We start from the raw sequence: 15,715 nt of genomic DNA on the forward strand, positions 1-15,715 counted from the left end.
TTCCATGTGCAATAATTACATGAACTTTATTTTTTTATGTAAGCCCTATGTTGAAAGTGGGGCTTGAACTCATGACGCGCAGATCAAGAGTCACATGCTCTACTGACTGAGCCAGCTGGTATGAACTCCTTTAAAATTAACTGAAGTGCTTAGGATTCTATGGAGGGAAAAAAAATTATCTTGTGCTCACATTTGAAGGTTTCTCTCAGAAGTAAATCCCTGAAGGAGTCCACAGCATTGGTTTAATTTTTTTCTGGTGGACAGTGGAGGGGATTTATCATTTTCCAAAATTCCGTCACTTGTCCTGAAATGCAAAGGATAGATAATAACATGAAAACAGGGCTCCCTAAGCTACAAAAAAGGAGAACAAGATTCTTAAATTTTTGACAGGAAGGAGGAATGGAATGGAAACTAAAGCAAGTCATACACTAAATAATGTTAAAAAATCCCTCTGTTAACTTTAAAAAAAAAAAAATGCTCCCCCTGCCCCCTGGATGTATGTTTATTTAACATTTTTGAAAGGAAGTTAAACAGGAATTAAATATGTAAAGCGGATATACTTTGGTCCAGAATTTTCACTTGTGCATCTCTCGTATAGAAATACACACACAGGTGCACAGAATTTTATGTACTAAGATGGTATATTCATATTTGTGAAACATAAACAGTCTAAAAAATCAGGGAGGTGGTTTATATATTATATTCTTATTGTGCAATATTAACTATCTTTTCTTAAATTTAAACCCAAGTTAGTTAACATACAGCGTAATAATGGTTTCAGGAGTAGAATCTAGTGATTCAACACTTAAATATAACACCCAGTGCTCATTCCAACAAGTGCCCTCCTTAATGCCCATCACCCATTTAGCCCATCCCCCCACCCAATAGCCCTCCAGCAACCCTGTTTGCTCTCTGTATTTGAGTCTCTTATGGTTTGCCTCTCTCTCTGTTTTTATGTTATTTTTTCTTTCCTTCCCCCGTGTTTATCTGTTGAGTTTCTCAAATTCCACATATAAATGAAATCATATATCTTTCTCTGTTATTTTGCTTAGTATAATACACTCTAGTTCCATCCATGTTGTTGCAAATGGCAAGATTTCATTCTTTTTGCTCCCCCAGTAGTATTCCATGTATATATATACCACATCTTCTTTATCCATTCATCAGTTGATGGACATTTGAGCTCTTTCTATAATTTGGCCACTGTCAGTGCTGCTATAAACATTGGGGTGCATGTGCCCCTTTGAATCAGGATTTTTGTTAAAATGTTTATTTTTGAGAGAGAGAGAGAGAGAGTGGGGGAAGGGCAGAGAGAGACAGGGGGACAGAGGATCTGAAGCAGGCTCCATGCTGACAGCACAGAGCCCGATGTGGGTTCCACCTCACAAAACTCGAGATCACAACCTGAGCTGAGGTTGGACACGCAGCCAACTGAGGCCTCCCTCCCTTCGTTACTTCTAAACAAGTTTATTACTAAGGGAAGTGGGTAAATATATTGAAACCAACCTTTTTTTACTTCCTTTTTTGTTGATATGTGAGCATTTTTATTTGCTTCACAGGTTCCTACAAGAATGGACCACATAAAAACTCTTAGGTGAAGACTTGATAGTTCACCTATTCTAGTAACATCAGTACTTTTGTGGGAAGGAATGATGGAAAGTTAGCACTAGAAGTTGACCAGAAAAAATGAATAGTTTAGATCTCTCAATAATTTAAAGAGTAATCTAAATTATGGACTTCAGGTAGAGCTAACCTGTCAAGTCCTGAGGAGGTTGGCCTTACCACTAATTTCCTCTCTTGTGAACGGTGTGTTTTAAATCTAAATCCAATCATTTTATTCCTTCCTACTTAAGGCTATTGGCGTATTTATCACAATGATTTAGACCTGTGCCTTATTTGGGTTACCAGTTACCTCTGGCTTTAGTGTCAATAACAGCAGCTCACTCCTACAAGATTTAACTTGATTCCTAGAGAAAGAATTTCATTTTTCTGGTTCGCTTTAACTTCCAATCATTATTACTCATACAAGATCCATTTGCAAAGCTACGTATTTGCATTATTATTATTATTTTCTTCTGGTCCCAAGAAACAGAAAGTGGCTCAAGTTTAGTGTGTCCCAGACTGAAAAACTTAATATAAGTTAACAAACCTATGCCTCAAGGGGAGAGCAAACATATTTCTAGTCCACCAGTTTATCAGTAGACAGAAAATATTAATATATTTGGGACAGTTCTTTTTTTTTTTTTTTCAAAAAGCTTATGTTTCAAATAGAAGTGACAAGTGAGAAAGAATGATTAGGTTGCAGAATTTTCAAAAGCCTAAACACAGGCTCCAGGAATTTTTTTTTAATTAAAAAAATGTATTATTTATTTTTGAGAGAGAGAGAGAGAGAGAGAGAGGACAAGCAGGGGTGGGGCAGAGAGAGACACAGAATCCGAAGCAGGTGCCAGGCTCTGAGCTGTCAGCACAGATCCCGACGTGGGGCCTGAACTCACAGACCGTGAGATCATGACCCGAACTGAAGTTGGAAGCTTAACCAACTGAGCCACCCAGGCACCCCCAGGCTCCAATTTTTAGCAAAGAAGTAATATGTGTTAATATTTAGGAGAGCCAGACCTTCAGTGCTTTGCAGCTTACCAAGGAAAGCATAAAAGTGGCAAGTTACTACTACTCTCTAGGGGCAGGATCTTTATTTTTATAATTCCTTAACAAAGTATCAGTTAAAGGATAAGGAGCCAAATACAGTATAACTGTGATTGCACAATAGATATTAGTGGCTGTTAATAGCATTTATGTTTTCAAAGAACTAAAGTACACTGTCAACTGGTTAAATTATCCAAGATTAATTATTTATAATCCTTTTTCTTTTCATATTCTTTTGTTCTTTTACTGTTAGCACTTACATGATTGGCTAGAGAAGTTGGGATAAAATACCTGACTAGCATATTTTGCTTTTTAAAAAAATAATTCTAATAAAAAGGGTAGAGTGATAAAAATGTGAAATTAATTTGAAGCATGAGACCTAGTGTTTACACTTGGATTTTTATTTGTAGATTTGTTACTTTTCTAATTATTTTTCCCAGTTTTGGGAAAAGGTCCAGTGATAGAGATTCCCAATCCCCTCAGACATGTGAGCTGCCCACTTACTTAATCTTATTGGATAGAAATTAACTATTACAGAATTTATAAAACAGAAAATGAACTTACTACAAACCAAATACTAACTGAAGAGTTTTTAGGTTTCCTCTGCCCTCTTCTAAACTATGTTAGGAAATACATTACACTCTTTACTTATTGTATGTTTTCATAGGTTTCTGCATTTTTTCCATCATTCATCTCAGATTAACCTGTTCATTTATTGACACCTAGAAAATGAAATCAGAGACGGATACCTGGATATGCTCCTGACTTAAAGTGTTAGGGAGGGGCCCCTGGGTGGCTCAGTCAGTTGAGCCTCTGACTTTTCATTTCGGCTCAGGTCATGATCCCAAAATTGCGCAATGGAGCCCCGAGTTGGGCTCCTTGATAAGATCAGAGCCTGGCTAAGATTCTCTCCTTCTCTCTCTATCTCTCTCTCCCCTTCTCCCCCGCTCATGGGCTCACTCTGTCTCTCAAAAAAAAAAAAAAAAAAATGTTAGGGAAATGAATTGCTAGAAGCACTGTTACTTTTTATTTATTTATTGCTTTGTTTAAAGATTTTAAGGAATCTCTACACCCAACATGGGGCTCAGATTCAACCCCAAGATCAAGAGTTGTACGCTCCACTGACTGAGCCAGCCAGGCACCCCTACTTTTTAGTCCTGTGTATTGAGCTGTCATTGTCAAATGACAAATAAGGCCAAAATGCCAGACACTTTACTGTACTACTTTGCGATAACTTAGCAGGGATATCAGTATTCCATAGTAAAGTTGGCTTTCTTAAAAAAAAAAAAAAAAGGAAAAAATATATTAGTTTACTATATTAAAATTTTTTCCAGCTTTATTGAGCTACAATTGACATATAACATTTCATACACTTAACATGATGATTTGAAACAGTATACATTGGGAAATAATTACCACAATAAGAAAAAAGCAAGGCATGCCCTTAGTGCCAACTATTACAGGCAGATGCAGCAGGAACACCGTGGAGGAGAGAGAAGAAAAATCCCAAGAAATAATGAGAAACTGTCTTAAAGTAGGAAGAAGTGGAAAGAGTGAATAAAGACAATTCAGTGGCTGGAAAGACAGGAGAGGCTGAAATACCGCCCACTCCTGCTGGACAGGATTACCCAATGTCTATGAATGAGAACTGTAGGTATATGATTCCAATAGGATTATTTTTTTTAGAAAATTATTTTTACATTGCTAGTACAGTTTAATTTTTCTCTCAACATAACGTATTTAAACATGTGCATAAGTAATTAAGGATTTCTTTTGATAAATACTCAGATCTACAATGACTTTCAAATTCAGCTGGTCTTTTCCCTGCCTAGCTGTCTGAAGTAAGAGTTTAAGAACAACTTTAACGTGGGTCTGTCATCACAGACAAGATGGGGGGCGGGGGGAGAGATGGTGACAAGGCGGCAGGAACCATTCAAATCCAATCTGACACAGAACTCAATAAGAAAATAGTTCTGCGACATTGCAATATTAAAAATTAATGTAGAATACTAATCAGTTAACAATGAACAGATTCTTAATTATTTTGGGATATTCCTCTAATAAGCAAGTTTCTTAACTTCTCTAAGCTTAAATTTCCTTATCTGTAAACGTAAAGGTAATGATGGAACCTATTCTGGAGTTGCTGGGAGGGTTAAACGGGAGAATGCACCAGAGCCTAGCTGTAGTAAACACTTTCCTGGTAAACAATTAGTAATTGCCACTATTGGCATTTTCTAATACCCATATTTTTGGCTTATGAGACGCTCAGATAAAGGAAGAGAACGGGAAACTTGTTTTAATGACTTCTGCACCAGACGCTTCACTGATCTTTAAACCTCCCACGGGGGGCCCCCGGAGCGCCGCACACACCTCGGAAGGGCCCTCAAGCCCGGGCGCGCGATGGCTCCGGTGCTCTCGGGCCACATCGGCCGCGCCTTCACCCCGCCCAGCTCGTTCCTGTACTCCCCACCCCACGGCCCTCAGCTCCCAACCTCGGGCGGTCAGACGCCAGCACCGCCCACCGGCCGCTACCCGAAAGCCCACGCTGCCTAACCGCACTCGCCTCCCGCTGCCGCCGGGGGCGCTGGGAAGCCCAGCGGCGACGGTGTCGCAAAAGCGTCGCGAAGGCGTCCGTCCTTGGCGGCTCCTGGCCACCTGTATAAGCGGAGCGTGCTGGGTTTTGAAAACTGCTATGGAGGCTGCTGAGCTTCTCCGACGTTGCGGGGACTCCATGGAGAGGCGGCTTGCCAGTGCCCCAGGCTGTTGAGCTCTCGCCGCCTGTGTCCCCACGGCGCGGCCGCAGGGTCATGCTGGCTTCTCGCGTGGCTCGCGGCTCATGGGGGGCCCTTCGCAGCGCCGCATGGGCGCCGGGGGCGCGGCCGGGCAAGGGGCGCGCCCGTGGGTCCCTGCTACGCTCCGTGCCCGGCTGCCTAGGCTGCCTGGTGGAGCGTTGGTGGCTGCGCCCGGCCGCGCTCGGTCTGAGGTTGCCTGGGACCGGCCCTCGAGGCCACTGCTCGGGCGCAGGGAAGGCGGCCCCCGGGCCCGCGGCTGGAGGGGGTGCCGCCGCCGAGGCCCGGGCCGGCCGCTGGGGCCCGGCGAGCGCCGCCAGCCTGGTACGTATCGAGGAGGAGGCGGAGGGCGGCAGCACTGGGTCGTCGTCGCCGGCCCTCTCGGGGCTCGGACCTGGACGCGAATAACGTGCCCTGGCCGGCCCAAGTCGGACATTTCCGATCCAGAACCTGGGAACCGTTTCCCGAAGAGAAGTTATGGGCAGGTCATTATTCGGTTGGGAGGAATTTCAGGGGTGCCAGACGAGTCCACCGTCGGTCTCGGCGGTCAAGTTAGAATCCCTCCTTCCCTACTTGCCTTTCTGTCCGCACCTTTAGCGGGACCGGCCTCTGGATATTGCATTGGTAAAAATAGCCTTCACTTGTCTCATTAAGTCTATTTTTAATTCTCCGAAGCCATTCCCTAATGTTTAGGGCAAGTCAGTAGAAATCTTTAGAAAAGTATGTCAGCCTGTTTTGCTTGTGCAGGTTTGGTTCACTATCATTTGACCTTTGGTAACCTTAAGTATTGTAAGATGAAGGATAATTAAGTTGTAATTAAAAGACCCTTTAATTTCTAATTATAGAAAAAGATTAAAATCTCTTCTTGAGGTAACGGAACGAAATATCGTTCCACTTACCTGTTGAAATAATTGCCCAAGCAGAAGACACCAGATCATGAATGTGGGAGAGCTTTTGATGTCATGTTAGCAAGACTCATGCAATTATTACATCTTCAATTGTTATGTCTTCAGTGGGCCCTTGTACTGCTTTTGTCAGTTGTGCAGCATGGGTTGAGGTGGCCACATCCTGGCAGGGGTCTCAACTCCACTAATAGCTAAAGCATGTCGGAGTTTGAATGCTGGATGCTTTGAGGTTGCCGCCGTATCGTGGCTGAAGTCCTTCCCAAGAACGGCAGTAGTTGGTCGAGTATGCCACAGGTTATCTGGTTGGGTAATCTGAGATTAGCTCTCTTAATTCAATTTATAAAGTTTTACAAATGTAATGATTAGAAATTAATGAGGTACTTTAAAATATTTTATGTGGAGCTAAAAAGAACTCTTCACTGTTCCAACAACATTACAGTTCTGTTGATTAATTCTCCAAATGAAATAATCTGGCTATTGCAGCTTCGTTTTTAATTTTGCCCTATGGATATTTTTGGTCATTTATTCTGACATTATGGATATTTGCCTTATGTATATTTGGGGCTCTATTCTGACCTTTTGCCTCGTGATTCCTTTTTTTCAGTCATGAACTATGTTTTTTTTTTTTTTCTGAGTTGCTGTAACATTGGATCAGTATTTGACTTATTCTGTACCACATTATGGTGAACAGGCTTATCTTTTGTTCTCTGGACTCTGAAACACTCTGGCCTTTGAACTTGAATTTGGAATATGTTCCAAGAATGTTCCCATTTCATTACATAATATGGCCCACCTTCAGTAAAAGGTCCTTGAGTAGTGGAGGTTTATACTGCTTCTTGGTTGGCAATTGTTTCTTAGAGAATTTGACGTTTTTCTGTAGTTTTCAATGGCAGTATTCTGCCATCTGACCCCAAAACAACCCCACTGTCTCTTCAAACTAAGGTGAACCTGTGTTGCCAGTTTCTGTTTATAAACACAAATTTAGTATCTTTAGAAAACTGCCTTTTCTTACAGGACCGTTCCTGGAATCTTAAAAGATTTCTTTAGAAATGGAAACTGTAGGGGCGCCTGCGCGGCTCAGTCGGTTGAGCGTCCAACTTCAGCTCAGGTCATGATCTCGCAGTTTGTGACTTAGAGCCCCATGTCTGGCTTTGTGTTGACAGCTCAGAGCCTGGAGCCTGCTTCGGATTCTGTCTCCCTCTCTGCCCCTCTCCGGCTCATGCTTTCTGTCTCCCTCTCAAATAAACATTTAAAAAGTTAAAAAAAAGAAAGAAATGGAAACTATCACTTTTTAAAAAAATCGAAATTAAGGTTCAGGTTATTTGGTTACTGATTAAGAGTAGGGTTAGTCTTGTTAGGAGACAGTCCCATGGGGTAGAATTGGCAGCCTTCACCAGTGGGGAAAAAAAATCCAGGCTTTAGGGAGACATTTTCCTGGTATTATTTCTGTATCCTGTTGGGCAGATTATCTTAGCTTCACTAGGCTGAGGCTTTTTAAAGTTGAAATATTCTCATGAAACGTTTTGTTTGGCAAGGAAGGAATGTTCTTCAGAGTAGCTGCCAAAGAGCCCTTTTGTTAGTGCCAACTGCAAACACCTTGCCTTTAAGTGAAGTTTCAAGGAATCATAAAACACTCAGATTCTAGGTGGGAATCTTAACATTTCATTTTCATGGCTATTTTGAACAGATTTGCAGATTTTTTCTGTATTTCCTAAGGATCTCAATTGCTATTCCTAGCTCCATTTTTTTCCAGCAGTTATCCATTTAGGGATGAGATTATGGAATTAAATTTTTTTCTTCTTCATTCATATGTCCATACACCATAGCAGTTAGCCTTCTTTTGATGGGTATTTGCAGAGGAGTGAGGGAGGTTATTTGCAATTAGTGTTTTAAACCAAAAAATGCCTGGGGTTGATCATTTGGTGCTTTTTTCCCCTAACACTCTATTTAGATTGTCTACTTGAAGTACAAGACCTTCTTGAAGTTAAAATTAAAAAAAAAAATTTTTTTTAATGTTTATTTTTGAGAGAGAGAAACAGAATGTGAGAGGGGGAGGGTCAGAGAGAGGGAGACACAGAATCTGAAACAGGCTCCAGGCTCTGAGCTGTCAGCACAGAGTCCGACGAGGGGCTCGAACTCACGGACCATGAGATCATGACCTGAGCCGAAGTCGGCCGCTCAACCGACTGAGCCACCCAGGCGCCCCTGAAGTTACAATTTTAAAAGCAGAATGTTGTAAGGTTTGACTTCAAATCATGAAGTCTTGACCTGTATGGTAGATGATATATGTTTGTTTTTTTTCTCTCTTTAGGTAGTGTGTGTGTGTATATATGTGTGTGTGTGTGTGTGTGTGTGTGTATACATACATATATATATACATATATATATATGTGTATATATATATATATATATATATATATATATATATGCTCTGTATAGCAGACACTTTAGTCTGTGGGTTACGTGATATATCTCCATCTTCTGTATTCCAGACAGTTTTAGAGCTATGGTCTGTAAATAATAGATTGGATTTTAAAGCTCAAAATACTAAATTTAAAGTTTATGTAGCTTCTAACTCCTAAGTTGGTGTATATATATTTTTCTAATATACTTAACTTAAAGTATGAGTTCATAGCGTTTAATTTAAATTTTGTTGTCTTTACGTTTCAGTATGAAAACCCATGGACAATCCCAAATATGTTGTCAATGACGAGAATTGGCTTGGCCCCAGTTTTGGGCTATTTGATTATTGAAGAGGATTTTAATATTGCACTAGGAGTATTTGCTCTAGCTGGGCTAACTGATTTGGTAAGTTGTAAATGCACTTTTTCTGTTTTGCTTCCCTTTCAAGTATCAGGGTCTCTGCTACACTGAAATATCACAGCCTTAAGTCTGCTTCTCCCTGGAAGGAAATCCTCAAGATGAATTTGACCTAGTACTTGGTATAAGGACTTGGCTTTAGCATTTGTGTGGGACTCTTATTTTTTAAATGATCTAAGGAAGGAAGTGAAAGTTGTTGGGAGGTGTAGGAGGGGGTGCTTTTTGTTCTTGGTTTTTCACTTCTTTGGAAAAGAAAAACCCTTAGAAATTCCCAAGGAGCCAAGTATTTGCTTTAGGGATAGAAATAAAGGAAAGAAGTTGTGAGACTATTTTTCTATTTATTGTGATACCTGATCTGCAACAATAGTTGGTTTTACTGGTGGAGAGACCGTGGGTCAGTTGTTGTGGCCAGGACACTTGTAGAGGTCAGAGCTCTAGTCAGGTTTATGCTGGGAGCAAGCCATAGGCACCCACACACATTTGGTTTCTGTTCCCTGTTGCCTGCTCTGCACCCCTCTGACCACCCAGCAGAAGATCCTGCCTTGATCCAGGCATTAGGCATCCTTCCTTCTTCCACTCCCCTAGTAGACAAGTGAGAAAAGAGCTACTTGACACACTGTTTCAGCTTTGGGAGAGGGAAGCATTTTTTCAGGTTATTTCAAATTAGAACTTGGCAAACATTTTATAAGAGAGGGCAACATATGTACGAAATAGGCTTTTGTGGACTGACCAGCCAGCTGCATGTATGACGTTACTTGTATTTATCACCCACCTTGTTGCATAATGGATTTGAAATGGCTTTTAAAACTATGTCCTACAAAAACCTAGTTGAGGGAAGTGGTGAAAAGATGGAGGGAAAATTTAAAATCAGAGCAAAGTTAGCCTGTAGAAATAGATACAGTATATTCTTGTACAAGGCTGATCTGAGATCCATGTGAGCACCTAGACAGTCAATAATGACTTGGTGCCTCTTGAAACGGATTTATGTTTGAAAAACATTCCTTGATACTTACTTAGTGAGAATGAAGAGAAACTAATTTTCTATAAATAACAGTTATATAGTGTCTGTAGTGTCAACTATTCCCTTTGAGGTTCACAGAAACAAAATTCCACCTGCCCGTTGGCATTGGTGAGCAACATAGAAGAATTAAGATAGAAGATTTTACAGGGTAAACAAAGGAGAACATTTGCATTGTTATATAGCATTTCCAAATATGCATCAAAAATTCTCTCAAAATGGTTCCTATTTCTTTTTTTCCAGAGTTTACCTCCTGTTTGTCACTATTTCTCCCCATTCTCACAATCTTTTTTTTTTTTTTTTTTTTGATCCCTGCTTTTGCCTCTGAAGTCTGAAGGCCTTTACTCAGACACACTCCAAGTCTGTCAAAGGCCATTATATTGGTAATGGGGTTGTATTTTCTTTTTTTTTAAATGTAACAGATGAGATCTTTTTTAGTTACTCAATTTGCTCTTCTTTAACTTGTACCTTTAAAAAAAAAATTTTTTTTTTAATGTTTATAATTAATGTTTATTTATTTTTGGGAGAGAGAGACAGGCAGTGCAAGCCGGGGAGAGGCAGAGAGAGAAACTGAATCCAGAGCAAGCTCCAGGCTCTGAGCTGTCAGCACAGAGCCCGATGTGGGGCTCAAACTCAAGAACCATGAGATCATGACCTGAGCGGAAGTCAGAAGCTTAACTGACTGAGCCATCCAAGCACCCCTCCTTGTACCTTTTTTTTTAGCTGCCACATGTGATTGCAATATTCACTGAACTCAGGCCTCATTTGCCATATTTCTAAATATATATGAGAGTGTATGTGAAAACCTGAGTTATCTGTCACCCTATTTCACATTTACTCTGTGGAGGTTTTGATATCTAGGTTGGCCACTGGGCAGATGGCTGGAGCCATGCAGGGTTTAAATGGGGATGGCAAAGCCTGATTGATATTGTATATGGGAAATAGGTTGTAAGAAGGCGAGAGTGGAAGCAAGAGAGGCTGGTTAGGAGACTTACAGTTACCTGGGGGAGTGGCAGTGGCTTGGCCTGGGGTGGGAGTTTGGAGAGAAGTCAATGGGTTTGGGACATGTTTTGAAGATAGAGTTGATGTCGATGGATTGCATATGTGCAGTGAGAAATATGTGTGATAGGCTGTTACTTTTTTGTTTTGTTTTCTTTTCAACAACTGAGGCATGAAGGTAATAATTTTTGTGATGGGAAGCACTCAGGGTAGGACAGGGTAGAAAAATACCAAGAATGTCTGTTGAATATCTATGCTTGTTGACATAGAGGTATCAGTTGGGTAGTTGAATATAGTAGTTTGGAGTTGGAAGAAGTCATGGTTGGAGGTAAATTTGAGAGTTGTCAGCATATGGATGATCAAGTCTGGGTGAAATTAAATGACTGGGTTAAAGAAGAGATAGGATCAGAGAAATGAGCAGTGAGTAGAGTAATAAAAAAGGAGCCAGGAAAGGACACTGAGAAAGAACAGCTGGTGAGCAAGGAAGAAAATTAGGCCATCAGATGTCCCAGAAGTTAAGTGAAGAAAGTACTTCAATTGAGTTGAGGTCAAGTACGCTAAAAATGTAGAATACGTTGGTGACCTTTCTGACCACCATCTCTAAAGGAATGGGGACTGAGTGGGTTGGCAACACATGTGAGGTGTAATGACAGAGACCTTGCTTTGACGAAGTTTTGCTTTGAACGGGTACCGGGAAGTGTAGGGTCAAGGGAAGGTAGTTTTTAAAGCTATATATACTGGGGAAATTTTTGTGGTTAATTAACTGGTTAATTAAATGACCAGGTAAAAAGGAGATTGATGATGCAGGAGAGATGGAGGAGAAGAAAGGCAAATCACAGAAGGGGAGAGGGCCTAGGATCAGGAATCAGGGAAGGCAGAGAGAATGTGAATGGATGCAGGTAAGTGGTGGATTTGCAGGTGGGAATATAAGGGAGTGTTAACCTGTTTCTATTTTTCAAGGAAAGTACAGATAAGAACATGAGTTGGAGTGAAGGAAGACTAGGCTTGAGGTGAGAACAACAGTATGAAAAGAGAAGGTAAACACAGGCAGGTATGGGATTGCCAGGCAGTACTGCATGCCCATGGGAGATTTGTGGTCCTGAATTTGAAGTGAGACCAGTTAGCCCATTTATGTATCCTTGAGCAATGGTCAGCTGCTTAGGTGCAGGCCTGGAGTAAATGGATAGTTGTGTGTAAGCAGGGTGAAGAGTGAAGTAAGGGAGTTAACAGATGTTTGCAAAAGAGTGGTGATGTTGATGACCTTGGAATCTAATGTGGGTGGAGGAACGGGGAGGACCAGATGGAATGGTGGTGGAAAAGTGGGAGATTAAGTTCCTCAAGATCAGAAACTGAACTGAAATCTGAATCTTCCAAGGCCCCAGTACCCAGTTCTAGGTACTTTCTGTTAGACATTGTTACTTGTAGTATACTTAAGAAAAAAAAATAGGTTATTTTGGTTAGTGTAGTAATAGCTAGTAACTGCTTTTTTTGAGGATTTGCCAAGTATTAAACAAGTATTAATCCCCGTTATGTGCTGAAGACCATCAACCCTTTGAGGTAGGTTTTGCAGATAAGGAAGGGGAAACTTATGCCAAATAACTTCCCCAAGGTCACATAGGTAATAAATGGCTGAACCAGGACTTGAACCAGTTATGTTCTGCCACAGAGCAAGTTCTTAACCATTGTCCTGTACTTCTGTCTCTAACTCACTGGAACACTTGAGATTTACAGAACTTATTTATCCTTTAAAATGTACCATGTTAAATTATGTCTAAGTTAATTTGATCTTTTTCCTTGGAAATAGGACTAGAAAATCCAAACATTTGTTGAAGCTTGAAGTTAAATGAGTGAAAGCCAAGTAGGGACTTGGAAAGCCAGAAAATAGCCTCCCTTACTTAATGGGAATAGATGATAGATACTTGGTTTCGATTCATATTGTGACCCCAGGGTGATGAGATCTTCCCATTTGTCAAGTGAAACTTGAGATCTGGATTTTTGTGGTTAATTTTTGAATATTTAAATGTTGGCAACTAATTTACATTTTTAAAAAAAAATTTTTTTTTTCAACGTTTTTTATTTATTTTTGGGACAGAGGGAGACAGAGCATGAACAGGGGAGGGGCAGAGAGAGAGGGAGACACAGAATCCGAAACAGGCTCCAGGCTCCAAGCCATCAGCCCAGAGCCTGACGCGGGGCTCGAACTCACAGACCGCGAGATCGTGACCTGGCTGAAGTCGGACGCTTAACCGACTGCGCCACCCAGGCGCCCCTAATTTACATTTTTAAAAGTGCTGGGCAGGTTAAACAAAAGTCCTCCCAGGCCCGATTTGGCCCATTGATAACCATGTACACCCTCTGCTTTAAAATGCAATTTGCCTTCAGGAATAGTTAATAAGTAATTTGCATGTCAAAATTTTTATGTAGGCCAGGTACAGAGGATTGAGTTTTTTATTCACATACAGTCAGACCTGGAACTAACAGTTGCACGAAACAATAAAAAAAGAAAAATGATAACAGTGAAAACTTAAGAGTGTTGGATCATATCATAGAAAAGTAGGTAGGAGTGAGAGTCACAAGTCTGGCCTTGCAAGCAAAAGCAGCTATTTTGGCTGTAGTGAAATAGCCCAAGGCTTTCAAAGGGGAGGGGCTCCTAGTCCTTGTTCTGTCAGCCATGCTTTCTGTGAGTTTTATTTGGGTTCTTTACATCTTTAAATTTGCGTCTGAGTTCAATCCGCAAAAGGGCCTTATGAAAATATAAGAAATACCTGAAGGCCTTGAGAAAGAAAAGTACTGTAGAAAAGTGAAGTTATTTTCAGACCAGTTGGTAATTTGGAAGCTGAATATATACTAGTGAAAGAATGAGAAGGTTTGGGGGTAAGAAACAGAAGAGGTTTTATTAACTTTTTATGAAAATACAGTTGTTTTCTGGTATCTATTAACTTTCAAGGTATCTGCTCTGTACGGATCCTGACATTTATTAAAAAAAACTTCTATTTTCAGTTGGATGGATTTATTGCTCGAAACTGGGCCAATCAAAAATCAGCTTTGGGAAGTGCTCTTGATCCACTTGCTGATAAAATACTTATCAGTATCTTATATGTTAGCTTGACCTATGCAGATCTTATTCCAGGTAAGAACGCCATCATGAGTACTTTTAAATAGCATAGGGAAGATTGACATTAGTCAGTTTAGGATTTCTCTTGATTGAGAGATAGATAATTTTTGTTCCAAAAGTATATTTTTCAACTTTAAACTATTTCCCTAATTTTAAATTATTGAATTGCTTTGCTTGTCAGGCTGTTATTTTACTTTAGAATTTATGTCCTCGTTATATTAGTAGAATCTGTTGTTTTCTTAATTGTTGAAAGTTAAATTTAAGCAAATATTATTTCACAGTGCCAATTCCTATCAGTCTAGAATTTTTTGAAATAATATTTTATACCCTTATTGCGTAGTTTTTTGAAAGCAATTTAAAGTTTTCAGAAGTCTATTATATATTAAGTGTAATTTGATCATAAAAAACGAGCGCTTTGAAATCCTGAGGATGTCTATAAAACTTCACATTAGTATTACTTAGACACTGTTAGGGAGTTTCAAATCATATATAGTTTGTTCATATCTGAATACTCTTTCTAACAGAATTGTATAATCTTTTGCTTTGTATTTTGCATGTGCTTTTCTGGTTGTTCATTTTCTACTTAAGCTATTATTTCTTAGTTTTTCTCCCTTGGGTCAGATGAAACTGTTAATTTCCAAGTGTTAGAAATAGAATCTGAGAATAAAGAAAGCGCTGCCACATGGTCCTTCAATAAATAGCATGTTATTGACATTTGATAGGAAGAAGTGTAATGGTGTTTCAGTCTAGTATAGTTTCCTCAATATAGAGGCTTTTACTTTTAGGCTTTTAAATTCCCATACCAAATTAAAAATAAATCAGATTAATGTTTGTATTTATGTGTTTCTTTGAAAGTCAGATTTTTGGTATACATATGGTTGGGGGGTGTTGAAGGGGTAGGGGTACTCTCATTCTAATACAGTATGGGGGGAGGAAAGGAACCTAAGGAGCATTCTGTTGACACTGTTTAAAATCCAAATGATCTTGTGTGTGCATGTGTGCATGTGTGTGCATACTTTCATGACTCCGATTTTTTAGAGTTATTTTGTATTTTGTTGTATTATTTTATGGAGGTTGACCAGATATTTCACTTTTGAACATAGAATTTGTATCCAGGTTTTAGTAATTATAGATAATGTTGCTGTGACCTTTACCTAAATAATTGGTGTAGGTTGCTTTGCAAGCTGAGACTTCTCTTCTATTATTCTGGGAATTTCTGTTGTCCCTCTTCTGTGTGGGTCTGTTTTTCCAAGCTCCTATGGCTTCCTTGTTGAGATCTTCCTTTGGGTGGAGTGCAGCCTCTAGTTATTTCTTGTGCAAGGATGCAGTGTGGCAGCCAGCATTTTAGAGGTTCACAGTGTCTTTATTATACAGATTTCTAAGATACCTTTATTCTGCCCTCCATGCTTGATTGAGATTTGAATTG

The 15,715-nt window shown here is 40.0% G+C and overlaps 1 protein-coding gene and 1 long non-coding RNA gene across 7 annotated transcripts in view; one reads left to right on the forward strand and one right to left on the reverse strand.

Annotated features, from left to right (window-relative positions):
- On the reverse strand, positions 1–6,405 carry LOC125936803 (uncharacterized). The gene is made up of 2 exons (XR_007462129.1): positions 6,332–6,405; positions 1–304 (listed from the first exon to the last, which is right to left on the reverse strand). It is a non-coding gene; the product is annotated as an uncharacterized LOC125936803 (long non-coding RNA).
- Positions 5,304–15,715, forward strand: part of CRLS1 (cardiolipin synthase 1) — a 26,329-nt gene continuing 15,917 nt past the window's right edge. For 2 of the 6 annotated variants that reach the window (XR_007462128.1, XM_049651116.1), the window contains exons 1-3: positions 5,304–5,756; positions 9,008–9,145; positions 14,175–14,304. Coding sequence is in view for 5 of the 6 variants with exons in the window: in XM_049651116.1 (XP_049507073.1) it covers positions 5,451–5,756; positions 9,008–9,145; positions 14,175–14,304 (574 nt within the window). In the remaining variant the exon portion in view is untranslated. Of the gene's footprint in view, positions 5,757–6,480; positions 6,645–9,007; positions 9,146–14,174; positions 14,305–15,715 lie in introns of those variants that run through there. The other 4 variants (XM_049651117.1, XM_049651119.1, XM_049651120.1 and 1 more) reach the window with 4 other exon arrangements.

This window comes from Panthera uncia (genome assembly GCF_023721935.1).
Source record: "Panthera uncia isolate 11264 chromosome A3 unlocalized genomic scaffold, Puncia_PCG_1.0 HiC_scaffold_11, whole genome shotgun sequence".
NCBI lineage: Eukaryota > Metazoa > Chordata > Mammalia > Carnivora > Felidae > Panthera > Panthera uncia.